Source organism: Chrysemys picta, chromosome 3, assembly GCF_011386835.1.
Source record: "Chrysemys picta bellii isolate R12L10 chromosome 3, ASM1138683v2, whole genome shotgun sequence".
Classification (NCBI taxonomy): Eukaryota; Metazoa; Chordata; order Testudines; family Emydidae; genus Chrysemys; species Chrysemys picta.
Window position 1 is genome coordinate 50,099,852 of NC_088793.1, and position 21,481 is coordinate 50,121,332.

Sequence of the window (21,481 nt, forward strand, 5' to 3'; positions counted from 1 at the left end):
ACTGTCCTTCTCCGCCCCCGCCGGGCGTGAGGGGCCCACTCGGCAACTGGTGGGCTGTAAGGGCCACGGCCTGGGCCGCGCGCCATGGGAGGCGGCATTAATAGGACCCAACCCCAACCACCCGCCTCCGCTTCCCGTCTCGCTCCCCAGTCACGCGGTTGGGGCGGAGTCAGGTGTTGCGCGGGTGCCACTGGCGGGCGGGGTTAGAGGCGGAGGCAGGCGGCCGGGGGCGGGGTTAGAGTTGGAAGCTGGCGGCTGGGGGCGGGGTTAGAGGCAGGCGGCCGGGGGGGCGGGGTTAGAGGCGGAGGCAGGCGGCCGGGGGGCGGGGTTAGAGTTGGAGGCTGGCGGGTGGGGGCGGGGTTAGAGGCAGGCGGCCGGGGGGGCGGGGTTAGAGGCGGAGGCAGGCGGCCGGGGGCGGGGTTAGAGTTGGAGGCTGGCGGCTGGGGGCGGGGTTAGAGGCGGAGGCAGGCGGCCGGGGGCGGGGTTAGAGGCGGAGGAGGCAGGCGGCCGGGGGGCGGGGTCGGAGCCTAGTTGGCGGAAGTGAGGCGAGCGGGGCGGGGCGTGCTGCGCGCGGGAAGCCGGCAGGGTCCGTGTGGAGGCAGGTAGCCGGGTGAGGTTTTCGTGTTCCCGGCTCTGGGATGGGCGCTGCCGCCTCCTTGGGGGGCGGCCATGGCGGGCGCTGCCGCCTCGTTGGCGGCTGTCAAAGAGCCATGGCCCAGCACCGCTGCCTCCGCTTCCCGGCAATGCCTGAGTGCGGCCCGGCCGGTGTCATGTCCCGTCCTACCCCATCTCGTTAGTGGGAGTGACCCTCCTGTCCCGTCGGGGGAAGGGTGCGGGCGGCCACCCTCCCGTCCCGTGGGGGGGCTCCCAGTCTCATTGGGGGTGGTGAGTGATGCTAAAGCTCCAGCAATTGGCAAGAGGGTCCCAGCGAATCTGTCTGAACCTGCTCACTCCAGGTTTGAAAGTGACTAGGTTTCAGGTTGGTGCTGCTCTTTATAACTTGGCCCAACGGGCAGTCTGTTCCACTGCCTGTAAACTAGGGATGGATCCAGTGCGGTAGTGATGTCATGTCGCCCTCCTTGTTGGGCAAAATTTGGTTTTTGCTGATGATACAGTGACTAACCAATATTTTTGTTCAACTTTTTTTTTCTAGTTTCACTTAAAGAAAATGGAGTTTTCTAGAGAAAAAAGGTTGAAGGCAAGACTTGCTGGTGATAGACGAGGAGATCTGTATCCTCACAGCCTGCAGTTCTACCTGCAGCCTCCCACTGAAAATATTTCTCTAGCTGAGTTTGAAAATTTTGCCATTGATAGGCTTAAATGTGAGTAACACCATAAATCTATAACCCTTTTTTTGCACTTTGGATAAATGCAGTTTGAGGTGATCCATAGTCAATGAGTGATACAATGTTAAGTGTTAAGGTGGGATGCAGGCTTATTTTGATGTCCGTTATCAGAGCTAGAAGACTCCCATGTAATGCAACTGTTTTAGCATCAGAATGACATGTTTATATATACAGTGTCATCTACTCTGCCTATATGTTTTATGTCTTCACTTGTACTTCTAGTTTTCTTTTCAAGCATATATTTCTATACTAATAATTTGTAATTTCTAGTTGACAAATACAGTTCCTTTCTCAAAAAAAAAAAAAAAGTACAACAAAATTTATTTTGGTAGCTTATTTGTGTGTGTGTGTGTGAATGCCCCCCAAATTTTGCTTTTTAATTTCATTAACGATAATTGAGTATTATGTACTGCAGAACACTGTATGTGAAAAAACACCTAATGAATTCTGAATAGCTGTTAAATTTGAACATGTTTGTATCACTTATTGTACAAATGTTTAAAATGCTCTCTTGTTCATGGATGGTTTGGCTTGTTTGCATAAAAGAGAAGACAATACACATAGTTTACAGACTAAGGATAAAACATGAGTATAGAAAGAATCAGAGGGGAAGGTTCCAGGAAAACAATGATGGTAGTAAATAGTATCACAATAGCATAGAATTTTCATAGCTTTTAAAATAAAGAAAGCAAATAAAGTGATAAATAGCTCTTAACAGTGTGATCTGGTAACAATTTATCACTCTTGCACTGTCACTTTAATTTTAAAATTTTCTCTTGCCTGTGCTCATCTGTGGCATCTCAGCCATATTTAGACTGAAAGCTCTTTAGAGTTAGGGACTGTCTATTTGTCCAGAACAATGGGGGCCTGATCATGACTGATTGTCTCTGGGTGCTATTGTAACTTTGCTGCTATTACTACCATCTGAACAAATACCTAACTATGTGTGTGAACAGGTCTTTTTGTGGATGAACAAGAAGAACATTTGTTCTTCTGTCTGCTTGTTTAAAAATTTTGTTGTCCGTTGAGAACAGAAACAGTACAATGGATGCTATGTGACCAATCATACACCTCGAAAGAGTTGAAGTGATCACTTTAAACCTCCCATATAGTGACATTTGTTCATAGCCTTTTGACTACTTGCAATAGCAAAAACATTGGAAGAAATCAGAATTAGTTCATGATTGATTTGCGAAGAGAAAATAGTACTAATTAATTGGAAAACTAATTTGTACTTAATTTGACCACTGTAGTTAATAATATACTATGGAAATTAGGAATCATTCCATTGATGACAATAGGCTTTGAATAAGGCCTCCAAATACTTAACTGTAGCTCTGTGTTAGCTTATTCCTTTTAATTTCTTCTAATCAATTCAGATCAAAGGCTGTAATCCTGAAGGCAAATTTTTTGTTAATCAAAAGCTTGTGGGGATGTGGGAGAAGCAAATCTGAAACACTTTTGGTCTTTTTCAGTCTTTTAAAAAAAAATGGATAGAATATAGTTTTTCTTATTAGCATAGATGATAGAACTAACAAATTTTACATTTTAATAGATCAGGGGTCGGCAACCTTTGGCACGTGGCCCATCAGGGTAATCCTCTGGTGGGCCGTGAGACATTTTGTTTACGTTGACCGTTTGCAAGCACGGACCCCAGCAGCTTCCAGTGGCTGCGGTTTGCCGTTCCCGGCCAATGGGAACTGCAGGCCACAGGGACGTGCTGGCCACCGCTTCCCGCAGCTCCCATTGGCTGGGAACGGCAAACCACGGCCACTGGGAGTTGCAGGGGGCTGTGCCTGCGCACGGTCAACGTAAACAAAGTGTCTCACGGCCCGCCAGTGGATTACCCTGATGGGCCGCGTGCCGAAGGTTGCCGACCCCGACCTTTGTAATAGATGTATCTTTTTATACTACAAGTCTTGCTCATGATGATTTCATTTGTCTCCTCTAATTACTTTAGTGCTCAAAGTAGTTGAGAACCTTGGTGTGAGCTATGTGAAAGGTAGTGATGAGTACAAAAGCAGGCTGGAGCGTGAGATTCGAAAGCTTAAATTTCCATTCAGAGTAAGTATATAATTGAAAAAGGAAAAGCATAATCTTTTTACTATAGATTTTATTTTCCATTTACTGTCAAAAATAGGGATACACTTGTTGAATACTGAACTCAAAGCATAAATTCTATAATTTGAACGATTTATATCACTGAATTTTTTTCTTTGTGCCTATCAACTACTTTTTTTCTTTTTAATTTTCTATTAACATTTGTAATTTCTCTTCTGACCTAGTTGGGTCAAAATCTGGAAATTTTGCACATTCAAAACTCCTATCAAAGTAGGCTGAAAGCTGTTTGAGTGAGGTCTGCAGGATACTCAGTAAGGTTTGGAGTGCTTAATGCATGCTCTGTTTTTAAAATCACCTCTGCTTCTAGTAGAGTGGAAGTTGAGTCTTTCACAGGATTTTTGTTTTGTTTTGGTGTATTGGCATCATTTGCCCCAGCAATATTGTGTTCAACTCTGGGAATGGCATTTTCTAGGGCTGCCAAACAATTAAAAAAAATAATCATGATTAATCGCATGATTGAACTATAATAGAATACTATTTAAATATTTTTGGATTTTTCTACATTTTCAAATATATTAATTTCAATTACAACACAGAATACAAAGTGTACAAAGCTCACTTAATATTTTTGATTACAAATATTTGTGCTGTAAAAAATAAAAGAAATAGTATTTTTCAATTCACATCATACAAGTACTGTAATGCAATCTCTTGATCATGAAAGTAGACCTTACAAATGTAGAATTATGTACAAAAACCAGCTGTTCAAAAATAAAGCCATGTAAAACTTTAGAACCTACAAGTCCACTCAGTCCTACTTCTTGTTCAGCCAGTCACTCAGACAAACAAGTTTGTTTACATTTGCAAGAGATAATGCTGACCGCTTCTTGTTTACAATGTCACCTGAAAGTGAGAACAGACGTTTGCCTGGCACTCTTGTAGCAGGCGTTGCAAGATATTTACATGCCAGATGCGCTAAAGATTCATATGTCCCTTAATCTTCAACCACCATTCCAGAGGACATGCGTCCGGGCTGAGGACGGGTTCTACTCAATAACAATCCAAAGTAGTGCAGACCGACATATGTTCACTTTCATCATCTGAGTCAGATGCTACCAGCAGAAGGTTGATTATCTTTTTTGATGGTTCTGTAATTTCTGTATCGGAGTGTTGCTCTTTTAAGACTTCTGAAAGCATGCTCCACACCTCGTCCTTCTCAGATTTTGGAAGACACTTCAGATTCTTAAACCTTGGTTTGAGTGCTGTAGCTATCTTTAGAAATCTCACTTTGGTACTTTTTTTGCATTTTGTCAAATCTGCAGTGAAAGTGTTCTTAAAATGAACAAAATGTGCTGGGTTGTCATCATCTGAGACTGCTATAATATGAAATGTGTGGCAGAATGCGGGTAAAACAGAGCAGAAGACATACTATTCTCTCCCAAGGAATTCAGTCAAAATTTCATTAATGCATTTTTTTTAACGAGAGTCATCAGCATGGAGCATATCCTCTGGAATGGTAGCAGAAGCATGTAGGGGCATACAAATGTTTAGCATATCTGGCACGTAAATACCTTGCAGTGCCGGCTACAAAAGTGCCATGCGAAAGCCTGTTCTCACTTTCAGGTGACATTGTAAATAAGAAGCCGGCAGCGTTATCTCCCGTAAATGTAAACAAACTTGTTTGTCTTAGTGATTGACTGAATAAAAAGTAGGACTGAGTGGACTTGTAGGCAAAGTTATACACTGTTTTGTTTTTGAGTGCAGTTATGTAACAAAAAAAATATACATTTGTAAGTTCACTTTCATGATAAAGAGATTGCATTATGGTACTTGTATGAGGGGAATTGAAAAATACTATTTTTTTTGTTTCATCATTTTTACAGTGCAAATATTTGTAATAAAAATAATATAAAATGATCACTGTACACTTTGTATTCCGAGTTGTAAATGTAATCAAATATATTTGAAAATGTAGAAAACATCCAAAAATATAAAATAAATTTAAATTGATATTCTATTGTTTAACAGTGCGATTAAAACTGCGATTAATCACAGTTAAATTTTTTAATCACGATTAATTTTTTTGAGTTAATTGCGTGAGTTAACTGCGATTAATTGACAGCCCTAATGTTTTCTTATCAGTGCGGAAAAAGCACACAATTGCTTGTTTGTGGGTACTTCCAAATAATTAGCTTTGGTTTGTTCGCAGAAATGAGTGTTTTGAAGGAAAATTTCTCCCAAATTATAACCATTTTAGTTCAGAGCAAGTAGTTGGATGAAAAGTTCCCCTGTACTATGAAGTGTATTCTTAGTTGCCATTTTCAGTTAACAGTAGGATTTTTTCCATTTGTCTTTTGATAATTCTTGCAGCACTTACTGACTTTGTCAGAAGTGTAGAAAGAATTTAATGTACTTTACATGTTTTACAGTGATATGACAGGAAGGTTGTGGGTCTTGCTATTTAATTTTGGATTTATTTCTCAACTTCAGTTTTCTTTTACTGCCATGATTCAGTACATATTTTCTCTTATGGAAACTGTAGGCTTTGGTTGAGGATGATTATGATGCAAGGAGGAAAGACCATATCTCTCATTTCATACTGCGCCTTGCTTACTGCCAGTCGTAAGTATTTTTTAAGCAAATATATATTCTTTTTAATATTTTAAGTATATGGTTTAAACTTTGTCACCTAAAGGCTGGTAATGTGGTACTAAATATAGAGACAACTTTTCTTTGTTTCAGGTATAAGCTTTTTCCCAGTTTAGAAGCTTAGTCAGGAAGAGAATTCATATGTGGTGAAAAATGACACTAAAAAAAACTGGAATATATTTATATACTTAAAATTAGGCATGAATAAATTTATTCTGATATTTAAATAATGCACTCCCCACATAGTCATTGGGCAGTAATACACATAGTTTTTTATTTTTTATTTTCAAAGGCACTCAGCATTGATTTAACTTAGTTCCGATTGACATAAATAGGAATAGATTTAGCCTGCCTCTGAGCACTTTTGACCTCTGACCCTCAGTAATTGACAAGTTGGTCTAAAAAGATTACCACTGTAGATCACTGCCTTATACATGGACCCCAGTCATCTCTTTAAGCATAGGCCGGAATTTTAAAAAGGTGCCTACATGGATTAGGGGCCCAACTTCCATTGAATTTCAGTTGGAGTTGGTTGCTGAACTCTTTTAAGCAGCTTTGAAAATCTCACAATAAGTACATGCATGGGTTTATTACTGCGATCAAAAGGTAGAAAGTTTGCCTTTCTGCATGTATGTCTGTGGACAATCAGGAAAAAGTATCCCAGGTATTGCAGTGGACATGTGAAAAGCAGTCTTCCAGGTAGCCAGATCCCAAAACATGCAAGTTTTTACAAATCAGTATGATTTCTTGAATTCTACCCAGAAGGTAACAGGAAGCAAATGCAGTCTTTGCAATTCTGTTGTATCATGTTCCTTAAGGTCAACACCAATAAATCAGCTATGTTTCACACATTGTATACCTTTGAAGTTTTCTCCATAATCACCCCAAGTAGAAGTGTTGCATTAATGGAATCTCATACTCTCAAAGATATGAGTAACTCCTGTGAGGTCCAGTGGCAGTGGTCGCAGTTGTGTAGCCAAACAGATATGGAGGGGTAGGAGAGAGGAGCTTCTGGTTATAAATAGTCAGTTCCTGAGAGCAGTCGGGGATGCAGAGGGACTCCCAGAAAAAACATCTCCTTGACAGGAGGCTATGAAACTACCCAGTAACATACATACAACCTGGCCTGACATCTTAGATTCCTTCACTTGACTACCAGATTTGCTTCTGTCTTGCCTTAAGTTTCAACCATGCCTGTATCCTGATCTCTACATTCAGAGCAGAGACGACACTATTTGGGTGTAACTAAGGGCACGTCTGCATGGTGTGGTAATGTGCACCAGTGGGATGTGAATTCTAATGTGCACCAATGTATTGTATTCTGAGTGGCCCATGTAGATCCTATTTTAGTGCACACCAGCAGGGTCTACACAGGTCAGTTGCATGAATTCTAATGTGCACTCTCCCTGGTGTGCATACCACACTATGTAAACAAGCCCTTAAAAGCAAAATCTGAATGACACTGTAGCCCAAACTTCATTGCTTTTCCCACTGGCATCACTACATAATGACATCATAGCAGCATGCACAAGAGACGTTTAGGGCAGATGAGTAATTGTCAGTATTGCCGTTTGGGATCTCTGAGAGTCAAAAATGGGGCCAGCCAAGTACAATCCTATCTTCAGTCATTGTCTGCAGGTCTCATAGTTGCTTAAAATCAGCAAATAAGTAATTTTTTAGTGGTCCCCGTGAATTGATACTCAATCTCCAGTCAGTTAAATGTTACTTGTACTTTAAAAATGCATAGATTGCAGGAGATTTTCATTAGTGTAGTATCAATTGTTCTTCTTTGAGTGCTTGCTCTTATTGATTCCAATTAAGTGGGTGCGCACCGCGTGCACGATCGTTGGAAGATTTTTATCCTAGCAACTCTCGGTGGGTCGGCTGACGCCCCCCCTGGAGTGGCGCCCTCACAGCACCGGATATATGCCCCTGCTGACCCAGCGCCCCCTCAGTTCCTTCTTACCGCCCGTGATTGTCGTTGTTTTTCTCATTGTCTTATAGTTAGTTCTTAGTGTAGTTTATTAGTTTAGCAGTTTTTAGAGTAGTCTTAGTAAGTTTGTATATAGTATATTAGTGTATATAGTTGTACATAAGTTGGTGTATCGGGGTTTATCCCCGTTCCTCCGCCCCGGTACCAGGGCTTATGCCCAAGTCTCCGGGTTTCAAGCCTTGCTTGGCCTGTCTCAAGCCGATGCCCATTGGAGACCCCCACGACTCCTGTCTGAAGTGCCTGGGGGAAGCTCATCTACCTGACAAGTGCTGCATCTGCAAGGCTTTCAAGCCTCGGACAAAAAAGGAGCAGGGCTTCCGTCTAAAACAGCTCCTGATGGAAGCGGCACTTAGCCCGATGCCCCCGGCACCGTGCGCAGACCAGGCACCGTCGGTCTGCGGCACCGTGCGCAGACCAGGCACCGTCGGTCTGCGGCACGCCTCCGGCAACGGAGCGACCCAGCACCAGCCAGGTACCTCGGCACCAGATGTCTCCGGCACTGGTACAGATGCGACACCGCTCGCTGTCTCCGCGGCCCAAGAAGCAGCACAAACCACCTGTTGCTCCTCCACAGGTGCAACCACCGCCGGCGGCCTCAGTGGAGCAGCGCGCTGTACCGGACCACACTGCGAAGGCGCCAACTCCGGCACCGTCAATTCTGGCGCCGCAAGCGCCATTGAGTCTGGTGCATATAAGCTCCCTGGTGCACACCGTGGTTGAGCTGGGCCTGCCGTCCACTCCGGAGACGTTCTCCACTGCTCGCGACCTGATTGTGCTGACTGAGTCTGCACCGTTTCGCCCTCTGGCACCACCGGTGCAGACTGTCCCATCCATAGGGAAGCCTGCCTTCATTCGACCTCCTTTGCAGAGCGAAACAGCTCGGCATTGCTCTCAATCCCGGTCCGATCTCCATCTCGGCGCCGGTCGTACTCGCGGCACCGCTCCGCCTCCCGGAGGTCTCCCTCCCAGTATGATCGGTACCGATCCAGCTCCCGGCACCAGTCCTGGCACTGCTCATTGTGCAGTCAGTCCTGGCACCGCCTGCACCGTCGGTCGTCGTCCATATCCAGATCGACCTCCCGGCACGTTACGATCGTCGGTCCCGCTCCTGATCACGGTACCGCCCGGGACACCGGCACCGGTCTCCAGCTCTCACGCGCGGACCAGTAGATGGCGCCGGGTCAACGCAACAAGTGCGTTCGGCACCGCCTTGGCCTTCTCGCCCAAACTCTGTGTCGTCCCAAGCGGAGAGTGGCTATAATATCCAGGGCCAAGACATTGATGGCGCTAGCCAGGGGCCAGATGTAGGACAGGATCCCGACCAAGGTCCTCCACAATGGTCTTTCTGGACCCCTTGGGCATACCACCAAGTCCAAGGTTGCCCCTCAGGCGCTTCTCGCTCGGCTCATTCGGAGCCTAGGGTACCTGAGGCAACTGTTAGCCGCCCTCCCCCAATAGCTTCGGAGGCAACTGCCCTACCGCCTGAGCAGGCTGATGCCCCTACGGTCGTGGACCTAGGGCAGCCGGACCCTCCTCAACCTAACCTTCTCCAGGACCCACTAGTCTAGGGATTGTCCTCCTCATCCTCACCTGACGAAGCCGTGGCAGGCACGCCCTCCTCTGGTCCCTCACCTATAGATCTTTGTGCACACCAGGACCTCCTTTGTAGGGTGGCACAGAACATGAATCTGCAGGTGGAGGAGGTGGCGGAAGTTGAGGACTTGGTGGTGGACATCTTGTCGGCCGATGCCCCCAGGCGGGTAGCTTTGCCGTTCATTAAGACCATTCAGGCGAATGCCAATACTATCTGGCAGTTGCCGGCGTCCATCCCTCCCACAGCAAGAGGGGTGGAAAGGAAATACATGGTGCCATCCAAAGATTGAGTACTTGTATGTGCACCCCCAACCTTGCTCCCTTGTTGTACAGTCTGTAAACGAGAGGGAGAGACATGGCCAACAAGCGTCCGGACGTTAGGCGCCTGGATCTCTTCGGGCGTAAAATCCAGCCAACTGGTGGCCTACAGCTCAGGGTAGCTAACCAGCAGGCTCTCCTGAGCCGTTATAATTATAACACCTGGAACTCGATGGGGAAATTCAAAGAGCTGGTTCTCCAGGGGTCCAGGGAAGAGTTTTGGGCCTTGCTCAAAGAGGGCAAGAAGGTGGCAAGGACATATCTGCAGGCAAAGGGGGGGCTTCGGCCCATCCTGGACCTACGCAGACTCAACAAATTCATGGTAAAGTTGAAGTGCCGCATGGTTACCCTGGGAACTATTATCCCATCCCTGGATCCTGGAGACTGGTACGCTGCCCTTGACATGAAGGACGCATACTTCCACATAGCGATTTACCTTCCACACAGGCGGTTCCTTCGCTTTGTGGTAAGACAGCAGCATTTCCAATTTGTGGTCCTCCCCTTTGGCCTTTCCACAGTGCCAAGGGTCTTTACAAAATGTATGGCTGTCATAGTGGCCTGGCTCCGCAGACATCAGATCCAAGTGTTTCCGTACCTCGACGACTGGCTCATTCGGGGTCGGTCTGAGCTACAGTGCGGTCTCACGTTCGCTTCGTCATGACCTGCTTCAGGCAACTGGGCCTGCTGCTCAATGCCGAAAAGTCCACTTTGGAGCCAACCCAAAAAATACACTTCATCGGGGCAGTCTTGGACTCGAATCTCGCCAGGGCGTGCCTACCGCAGACCCACTTCCAGTACATGATAACTCTTAACCACGCCCTCTGAAGCTTCCCGACCTCAACAGCACGCACGTGCCTCGGTCTTCTGGGCCATATGGCCTCATGCACTTTCGTGACCAAACATGCCAGACTACGTTGCCGCCCACTTCAGATCTGGCTCTCGTCAGTATACCGCCCAGGCCGGGACAGTTTGGACACAGTACTCACGGTGCCGACGAAGGTCTTGTCCTCTCTGGGTTGGTGGCTAAACCCCAACCTGGTTTGCGGGGGGATGCCATTCCATGCTCCACAGCCCTCTCTAGTCCTCACCATGGACGCGTCCTCTCTGGGCTGGGGCGCTCACCTCGTGAACCTTCGCACACAAGGCCTTTGGTCCGCACAAGAAATATTCCTGCACATCAACGTTAGGGAACTGAGAGCAGTACGCCTAGCGTGTCAGGTATTCTGTGAACACCTCCAGGGCCGTTGTCGCAATCTTCACAGACAACACAACGGCCATGTTTTACATCAACAAGCAAGGTGGAGCGCGGTCGTCCCTCCTCTGTCACGAAGCCATACATCTCTGGGAATTTTGCATAGCTCAATTAATCGACCTGGTGGCATATTTTCTCCCAGGAGTCCAGAACACCTTGGCAGATCGCCTCAGCAGGTCCTTCCTGGTTCATGAGTGGTCGATACGTCCGGACGTTATTCATTCTGTTTTCCGGAGGTGGGGATTTCCCCACATAGACCTTTTCGCCTCTCGCGAGAATCGGAAGTGCTAAGTGTTCTGCTCTCTCCAGGGACGTTCCCCGGGATCCCTGTCAGACGCCTTCCTGATACCGTGGAAAGACCACCTGCTCTATGCCTTCCCTCCATTTCCGTTGGTCCAAAAGGTCCTCCTCAAGTTACGCAGAGACAAGGCCCGCTTAATCTTGATCGCTCCAGCGTGGCCCAGACAATGCTGGTACACCACGCTCCTCGATCTGTCTGTGACAGAACCAATCACTCTACCATTGTGGCCGGACCTGATCACTCAGGAACACAGCAGGTTATGTCATCCGGACCTGCAGTCTCTCCACCTGACTGCGTGGCTGCTGCATGGCTGACCCAATCCGAGCTGCGTTGCTCCACTTCGGTGCAGCAGGTGCTCTTGGGGAGCAGAAAGCCATCCACTAGGTCCACATACATGGCCAAATGGAAGCGTTTCTCCTGCTGGTGTGCCCTAAACAACACTGTCCCTACGGGGGTACCAGTACCTACCATCCTGGACTATCTCTGGTCCTTAAAACAGCAAGGCCTAACTGTCTCATCTATCAGAGTCCACCTAGCAGCGATCTCCGCCTTCCACCCAGGCGAGAACGGGCGCTCAGTCTTCTCCAGTCCCATGGTCAGCAGGTTCCTTAAGGGCTTAGAACGTTTGTACCCACAAATTCGTCAGCCGGCCCCTATGTGGGACCTCAATCTAGTCCTAGCTAGACTCATGGGTACCCCCTTTGAGCCCATGGCCACCTGCTCGTTCTGTACCAGTCCTGGAAAACCGCTTTCCTCATCGCTATCACATCGGCGAGACGAGTCTCAGAACTTAGGGCCCTCACATCGGACCCACCATATACGGTGTTCCATAAGGACAAGGTACACCTGTGACCACACCCCGCCTTGCTCCCTAAGGTGGTGTCTGCCTTCCATGTCAACCAAGACATCTTCTTCCCAAAGCCGCACGCTTCGCGAAGGGAGCAACAGCTACATTCCCTAGACGTTCGCAGGGCTCTTGCTTTTTACATTGAGCAAACGAAGCCGTTCAGAAAGACATCCCAACTGTTTGTAGCGGTGGCAGACCAGATGAAAGGCCTTCCGGTCTCTTCGCAGCGAATATCGTCTTGGATTACTTCATGCATCCATGCATGTTACGACTTAGCTGGTGTCCCAGCTCCACGACTTACTGCCCATTCCATTCGGGCCCAAGCTTCTTCCTCTGCCTTTCTGGCTCATGTGCCCATACAGGAGATATGTAGGGCAGCGACTTGGTCATTCGTGCACACTTTCGCGTCCCACTATGCCATAGTGCAGCAGTCCAGGGATGATGTGGCGTTTGGCTCAGCGGTCCTTCACTCCGCGACATCCAATTCCGACCCCACCGCCTAGGTAAGGCTTGGGAGTCACCTAATTGGAATCGATATGAGCAAGCACTCGAAGAAGAAAAGATGGTTACTCACCTTTGTAACTGTTGTTCTTCGAGATGTGTTGCTCATATCCATTCCAAACCCGCCCTCCTTCCCCGCTGTCAGAGTAGCTGGCAAGAAGGAACTGAGGGGGCGCTGGGTCGGCAGGTGCAAAATGCCGTGAGGGCGCCACTCTCAGACCCACCAAGAGTTGCTAGGGTAAAAATCTTCCGACGATCGTGCACGCGGCGCGCACCCACCTAATTGGAATGGATATGAGCAACACATCTCGAAGAACAACAATTACAAAGGTGAGTAACCGTCTTTTTTTAATGTGTAGACGTGTTGTACATATACACTTTCTTGTTTCATAAACTCCATTAGTGATTCCAACCAGCAACGTACATAATATAATTCTTAAAACAAAGTTCTGACTATCTACTTAAGATGGCAACGTATCATTTCTTAAGGGATACTGTTAACTTGTAAACCAGACTCAACATTTCATAAATTGGATGTTTTTCTAAAAGATATATTCAGAAAGTTATTTGGGGGAAGTTCTTTGGCTTGTGTTCTACCAGCGATCAGACTAGATGATCACAATGGTCTCTTCTGGTCTTGGAATCTATGAATATGAGGAGAACCTCCTTTAGTTACAATTTAGATTTAGGATTATTAAATTAAAAAACTAGTGAAAACATTTCTATTGGGTATTTATGCATTTTTCGCCATTTTGTGTACTGTGAATTTTATTTCTCGTTAAGTTAGTTTCTCCCTTGCTGAAAAGCCCCTCATCTTTAAAAAGGCATAATGTGTTAGAAAAAATATGTTGAGAATTTTTTAAAATCTGAAACTGGATGCTTTTTGAAATAAGACGGAGGTTGATGATGCCCCTCAAATTTCCAATTTCTTTGTTTTAAAAAAAAGTTTGGCATTGTGGGATGCAGTGTTATGTAGTGGATAGAGCACTGGATTCAGGCTTGGGAGACCTGGCTTCAATTCCGAGTTCAGCCACTGACCTGCTGGGTGACCTTGAGAAAGTCACTTTACCTCCCTGTGCCTCAATTTCACCTTCTGTAAAATGGAGATGAGTCTTTGTAAAATGCTTTGAGATCTATTAATGAAAAATGCTATGTAAAAGCTAGGTGATGGAATTATTTCAGGAAAAAAGCATGCATATTGCAGTATTCTGTAACTTTGTGAGGGTGATGTGCCTTCACATAGGCTGTTCTGAGCTAAATGCTAACAGTGTGGTATTGTTGTGGAAAAGTTTGTTAGCCAGTTTCCATCCTATGTAAATTCTGTTTTTTCCTTTGGGAAGATATAATTAATGGTTAATAGTGAAAGAGAAAATAGAGAGAAGGTGGGTGAGGTAATATTTTTTTATTGGACCAACTTTTGTTGTGGGGAGAGGCAAGCTTTCAAGTTTACACAGAGCTGTTTTTCTGTCTCCCCCCCCACCCCCCCCCAACAGAAGTTGGTCCAATAAAAGATATTACCTTACCTTGTTTCTCTAATATCCTGGGACCAACACTGCATGCAAAAAGGACAAATAAACATCTTAAATTTGTAATGGTTCTTGAATGGAAAGATCTTGAACTGACACACAAACTGTACAGGGTGATCTCTGTTATTCACCACCGAAATGCAGCCTTGTCTGAGATGAAAGCTGCCATGCACTGATAAATTGACACTACTCAATAGATAAGAACAGGAAGTGAATAATACAGGAAAAACTTTTTGAATTAAATGTTATAAGGCGGAGAAGCAGAGCTTGGCACAGAGCAGTGATTGTATAGTTGCTGTTTGTTGAGTGCTAAATTTGGAGTCCATGTTATAGAAAAAGTTTATAAGTAGGTTGGATCACAAATTTTGTGCAGAATTAATTCATCTAATTGTCTGCAAGGAGGATGTGTTTATAGCTAAAATACTTCTGGGGGTAGAGGGTGGTGTGTACTTGTTTTTTCTTTAGTGGTTCAACAGTGTCACCCAGAGGCAAAAAATGTGCATTTTTCATTTTTTCTTTCTCTGCTTCATTGCTAAATTATTTGGATTGAATATCACTTTTTTGTATTTGTTTCTCTGCTGGGCTTTAGTTGTTGTACATATTTGGAATGAACATAAACTTTACTTGTGAGCACTAATACCACCATCCTCCCTGTCCGACCTGTAGCCTGGGTATCATCTTTGACTTTCTCTCTAGCTCCTTTCCTCCAGTCTGTGCCTAAATCTTGCTGATTCTTCCTGCATAATGTCAAAGATACAGTCTTCCCTCTCTATCTATGTAGCCAAAACTCTCACCCAGGCTCTCATCTCATCTTTTTACTAGTGCAACATGCTCTCTTCTGGCCTTGATAGATGCACTCTTGCCCCACTTGTATTAATTGAAAACACTGCAGCAACAATAATTTTTCTAGCTTGCCGTCTTGACCATGTTACCCCTCTTGTATTCCTCCACAGGCCCCCTTTCTTCATTGCATCAAATGAGCATTTACTTTCAAGGCCTTTTATAGTGTATTTCCATGCTACCTGTCATCTTTCCTGTTCTATTAAAATGTTGACTCCTATCTCCATTCTGCCAATGATGCCATCCTTCATTGCCCACTAGTAAAATTTTCAAACAGGCACCTTTGTGTTTTTTTTTTTTTTTTTTAATGCTGCTTATCACATGTGGGAGAAGCTCTCTGTAAACATCATCAAAGCCATCTCCATTGTGATGCTTCAAGTTCTTGTATCTGATTTTTTTTTTTTTTTTTTCCCTCCAGTGAGGATCTCAGACGATGGTTCATTCAACAAGAAATGGACCTTTTTCGATATCGGTTTAACGAGCTAAATGGTGATTTGGTCGAGAAATTCCTGAAATATGTTAATTTGTCATATGGAGCTGTAAGTACATTGTTTTGTAGTTTTTTGGTTGTTCTGCAATGTATCTTACTCTAACTTTTTCTAGAACTTTTTCATTGATGTTTAAATGTTCTATTGTAAAAGTTATAAACTCTCATAAAGGAAATAAAAGTTCTCAGAACTTCTGAAACTAGGCAATATGTGCCATAAAATGACAATTCTTTATGCATTGTATTGTAGTTTTGTGCTTGACTGGATCACAAATGGAATATCACTTTAAATCTCATTTGCAACAAAGGCTATAGTACTGTTATTGAGAGAACATTGTTCACAAAAAGAACAGGAGTACTTGGGGCACCTTAGAGACTAACAAATTTATTTGAGCATAAGCTTTCGTGGGTTACAGCCCACTTCTTCGGATGCATAGAATGGAACATATGGTAAGACAACTCCCACCTTTTCATGCTCTCTGTATGTGTATATATATCTCCTCAATATATGTTCCATTCTATGCATCCGAAGAAGTGGGCTGTAGCCCACGAAAGCTTATGTTCAAATAAATTTGTTAGTCTCTAAGGTACCACAAGTACTCCTGTTCTTTTTGCGGATACAGACTAACACGGCTGCTACTCTGAAAGCTGTCATTTTTCACAAAGAACTTTTAGGAGGAAAGTAGTGGTATCATTATACAGCTAGAGATTTGGAAGGTTGGCTATGGTCTCCAAATGGGACTTGTGTATATACCTCTCAGTTGTCCTTCAGTGGAGATCTGGCTTATACCAGGCTGTTTCTCTCTTTGTAAATGTACATCAGAAATGCTGAATCATAGACTCAGAATATTAAAGAGAAACTGTTGATTTGTATAAATGCATTTTTTAGGGACCATGATGGGAGTATCAATAATTTTTTGGAGCTGACTTGGTCATTTGATCCTAACATAGGACAGACACCGTGAGGCTCCATCCTCTTCAGACTATTGGCTGGAATTGGTGAATATTCTTTTGAGAGTACAGAATTTTGTCTCTATTGTTAGCAGAGTGTATTTCAGCCTGCTGCTGAGACAACAGAGCCAGTTGTTTCTGAGGTGTCTGTTTCTTTCTGGAGTATTCAAGATACAGTCAGTGTGCTCTGGAGACTTGTACAATGTACTACTCAATGAATTCAAAAATTGAGAAGATTATGAAAAGATTCAAAATGTAACTGTGTTCACAGTATTTAAAAGATAACTAATGGGATATTTATTGCAGTGGTGGAGATGAGTGAGCTACAAACCTATATAGAATAGAACTTATTCCATAGCTGGACCATCTATTCCAGGGATCGGCAACCTTTGGCACATGGCCCATAAGGGAAGTCTGCTGGTGGGCCAGGATGGTTTGTTTACCTGCAGCGTCCGCAGGTTCGGCTGATCGCAGCTCCCACTGGCCACGGTTTGCCATTCCAGGCCAATGGGGGCTGTGGGAAGCAGTGGCCAGCACATCCCTCAGCCCCTGCCGCTTCCCGCAGCCCCCATTGGCCTGGAATGGCAAACTGCGGCCTGTGGGAGCTGCGGTTGGCCGAACCTATAATGCCTTTGTTCTGAAGAAATAGTACTTTTTCTTTACGAAAGCTAGTTGATCACTGGTTAACCCTGTCATTGCCCCTGAGAGAACAGAACTGCGGGTGCTGAGCTGAAGTCAAAGATGCTGATGTGATAACAGTAAATTGGTTGGGACTACAGCCTGAGACCCTGGTTCAGAGGGAGAGAATCACAGGATTCTACCTTGAGAAAGGTGACATCTGGTGGCTTGAAACCTGAGTGGAGTGCTCTCAAGGAGACCATGAAGGGGTCAGAGATGCAGTTAAACTAGGAACTATGACAAAACTATTTATTATTATTGTACTTCCTGAGTACCCCTTTCCCCCAAAGTGCACTCTTCCACCTCCCACCCCCCAGCATGCCCACTGGAAAATAAAAATAAAAAAGGGGTATATAAAACTCTGTGGATTCTGTTATTTCATGACCATCAAATCCCCCTTGCTCTAGAACTGGAATCCAAGCTTGCATTTCGAAAGTTTCTAATGCTTATGGTGGAGGTGAAAACATTGAAACTGTTAACTCCATAAACCAAAGCATTGTTGTGTTTGAGTCTGCAGAGAGCATAATAAAATAGCTCTGTGTTGTGAACTGTTCTATTTGTCTTAATGAGTTTTTAACTGAAATTTAAAGATGACAATTTGAGTACCAGCCTTGTTAGATATTTCACTTTTGACTATTTTAGTAGAAACATCCATTTAATATTTCTATTCCACAATTCTAAACTATTTCCTGTGCAGCCCCCAGTGCCAAAAACCTCCTAGCTTTGCCCCAGACAATTTCTATAGTGCAGCTGTGTTGTCAAAAATCATTGGCATATTAAAAACTGGAAATGTGGGGGCAGTGTAAAATGGAATTTATTATCAGTGTATAACATGGATCACTGCAGTGAAATTGAAACATACAATCCTATTTCATTTAAAAAAATCGACATTTTAAAATTAAGCTTCAGCAGACTATCCATGCTGCCACACCAGAGTGCTGCAGGATCCAGAAGTCTTGCAGGGTAACTTAGGTTCAGTATGCCACAGCATACATGGGCCCATTGGATACACAGCAACTTATTCTGAAAAGTTTTCCATGCTCTTAGGTAGCTTTAATATAGAGAAAGATAAAGAATAACTGTCACAGAACTTAAGCACTGATTATTGGACATATTGGGTCTTGTCTACACTGGCAGCGCACGTAGGGTACATGTAGCTACATATCACAGTGAAAAGCAGGCTGCATCCATACTGCGGTGCATAGCTCAGGTGTTGAGAAAGCCTCAGTGGGGAAAGACTCAAGCAGCAGTGTAGTGTGCTGCTACTTCTCCCACTACCAGAGCCTTTCCCCTCTGCTGGGGCCTTTCACTGTGGCAAGGAAAGGGCTCCGGCAGAAGGGAGGCAGCAGCACGCTACACAGCTAAAAATAGCAATGTAGATGTGGGAGGCACTGCTTGGGCATGTAGTGAGCCCTGTAGGGTATATATGCTAAGGTTCTGGCATGTCTTTACTCTGCTTGCAGTCTGGGAGCATGTGGAATTCTGTGGGCAAGTTAATGATAGAAAGATAAGGAGAAATATCATTTGATTCGTAAAAATCTATGGACTTACAATTTCAGTGGTGTCCCCCTTTGCAGCGTGGCTGGGGACCCATACCCCGGCTCCCAGGTCCTCCGGTTGGTGGAAATATTGATAATTTTGTTGAAAGTGCATTCAGTTGGGTATCATTTGAAAAGCCCTTTTACCCACAAACACAGTGGTACCAAACATGTTAAACCTAGAACAATTAGATAGATAGATAGATATTTAAAAAAAATGTGAAGATCAACATTTATTTGACATGCCTGTGTAACAGTATAAGTAAACATCCAACCCACATAAAGTTATATTGTGGCTCTTGACTGACAGTACTGTGTTATCAGATCATGTGCAGAACAAGAAGGGGCAATTTTAAAGCTACAGGATGAGCTCACTCGCATTACATCCCATTTGCTTATGATAGACCAGAGCTCATTAATATGATAAAAAGGAGTCTTCAGTGATGTGATAGCTAAAGATGTCAGTCAAGTGAATACTTTGGGTCATGACTTGTAGGAAGCCTTTAAAATCCAAAGAATTTAAATCCAAAGCCTTTAAAATCCAAGGCTCCATCAATTTATGGTCTTCAATCAAGAAAAACAGACTGAAGCTATGCTCTAATGCAAAGAAGAAAGTTAGAGTGAAGGTGGCAGTGACTAGTACAGCGCTAACTGCATATGGGTTGTTTTTTGCATGTCTTCTGGTTGTGTCCAGATCTGTGTGCTGTTGATCTTGTACTTTCCCATAGACTAGCATAGTTCTCCATGGTACTATGATTAATATTTTAATGTGATGGAATAATGCAGGGGAGGCCAATCTGTGGCTCTGGAGCCACGTGCAGCTCTTCAGAAGTTAATATGCGGCTCCTTGCATAGGCGCCAACTCCGGGGCGCTGGAGCTACAGGCACCAACTTTCCAATGTGCTACAGGGTGCTCACTGATCAAACCCTGGCTCTGCCCCAGCTCCACTCCAGCAGGTGAAGAATGGCTAGAAAAATTTGATTGTCACATGGTGTAATGAAGCTGTTGCCTTGCATTGTTCAGTGGAGTTTCTTCATAGTTCCTATGAAGAGGCTAACAGTAAAATTATCTTGCATACCTTCCATGCCAGAGTAAGAGGTGCTACTACACTCTAGACTTTTGCCCAAGACACAGATGTTCTAGTGCTCTCTGTGAGATGCTACCCAGGTCTTCAGCAAGATTCTGGTTTTGTGCCTGTTGCTGGGGAGCATATTGTATATTCCTATCACTCAGGCCAGCCTTCACACCGCCAAGTTTTCTTGCCCTGTCAGGATGTGACACTACTGGAAGATTGGCTGGAAAGACCAAATTATAGTGGAAATCATTTGATTCAGCCTCTGAAGACCAATGTTCCCTCTAATTTTTTCCATCCCTGTGCGGAATAAATTTTGTTATGTACACCGAAGTATGTGCGGATGTGCACCATTAATAGAAACAAAAAACTTAGATGATATATATATATTTTTAAAAAGTTATCGTAGGGATAATTACTCCAGCCAGGACAGGTTAGGCATTTTAGAACTCACATTTAAATTTAATTCTTTGGGTAGTAAGAGAAATAAAAATTATGAACAGTCAAAACACTAAAATAACTCACTTTGAAAGAATAAAATTACAGAGTATATATGTGCATTGCAGGAAATACCAAGAAATAACAACAATAATAATACAAGTATGTGTGGGGAGGAGAGAGTGAAAGAGACTCTGTGTGTGTGTGTGTGTGTGTGTGTGTGTGTGTGTGTGTGTGTGTGAGAGAGAGAGAGAGAGAGATTGTGAGTTGGCTGCTGAGGAAATCTCAAACAGTGTGCTGTCTCTTTAAGAAAGGCACTCACTCACTGTTCACCGCAGCAGCTCTGAGTCCTGAGCCAGACTGTGACCCCCCCCCCCCCCCCCCGCAGAGATGGGGTACAGGGGTGAAGCAAGGGGGACACCCTGAAATTAGCACCCTCCTCCGCCACACAGCCAGTAGGAGAGTCCTGGAAGCAGCTGCAGGACCGAGCAATGTGGGGGGAGGTGCACCTGAACACACACACTTCTGGCTCTGCTAATCAGCTGGACAGTATTTGAATTTCTCCTGGATGGCCATGCAAGTGCGCAGGTGACAGAGAACACAGCTGAAGACTCTTCATGCTCTGAAGGTACTTGAAATGGCTGAGACAGACAGTCACTGATGAGGTCATGAATGCACTGGTTGCATTCATATGCCAAGCTTACCATTTGAAGGCCAGCATTATGACACTTGCGGAGTTATGTTAGTGGATGTTTTTCCAAGAAGCAGACAAATGGTGAAAAATTGCCACCACCAAGGAGTGCATTTATACCTGCTACCAAGAGGGCAAATTATCACACAGTGGAATGTCTCTCAATGATTGAGTACATACAGACAGGTTTCAGAGTAGCAGCCGTGTTAGTCTGTATCCGCATTCTCTCTCTGCTTGGGCATGGATGGGTCTTGGAGGATGGACTGATCACACCTGTGTTTTGTGAAATACCACGTGGTCCCAAATCAATCCTTCAGCTGAACAAATGCCCAGCACCTTGTAAATGTTTGTTCAGCATCCTTGCCTCTTATGGAAATGTGCAAAAGTGGTGTGAATGA

General features: G+C 44.6%; 1 protein-coding gene across 11 annotated transcripts in view; it reads left to right on the forward strand.

Annotated features, from left to right (window-relative positions):
• The first annotated feature begins 517 nt into the window (after nt 1–517).
• The window catches only part of PRIM2 (DNA primase subunit 2), a 290,346-nt gene continuing 269,382 nt past the window's right edge, over nt 518–21,481 (forward strand). For 2 of the 11 annotated variants that reach the window (XM_065587909.1, XM_065587908.1), the window contains exons 1-5: nt 520–610; nt 1,154–1,322; nt 3,307–3,410; nt 5,950–6,029; nt 15,646–15,766. In XM_065587909.1, coding sequence (XP_065443981.1) covers nt 1,169–1,322; nt 3,307–3,410; nt 5,950–6,029; nt 15,646–15,766 — 459 coding nt within the window. In that variant the 5' untranslated portion in view covers nt 520–610; nt 1,154–1,168. Of the gene's footprint in view, nt 980–1,153; nt 1,323–3,306; nt 3,411–5,949; nt 6,030–15,645; nt 15,767–21,481 lie in introns of all 11 variants that reach the window. The other 9 variants (XM_042848836.2, XM_065587910.1, XM_024101570.3 and 6 more) reach the window with 6 other exon arrangements.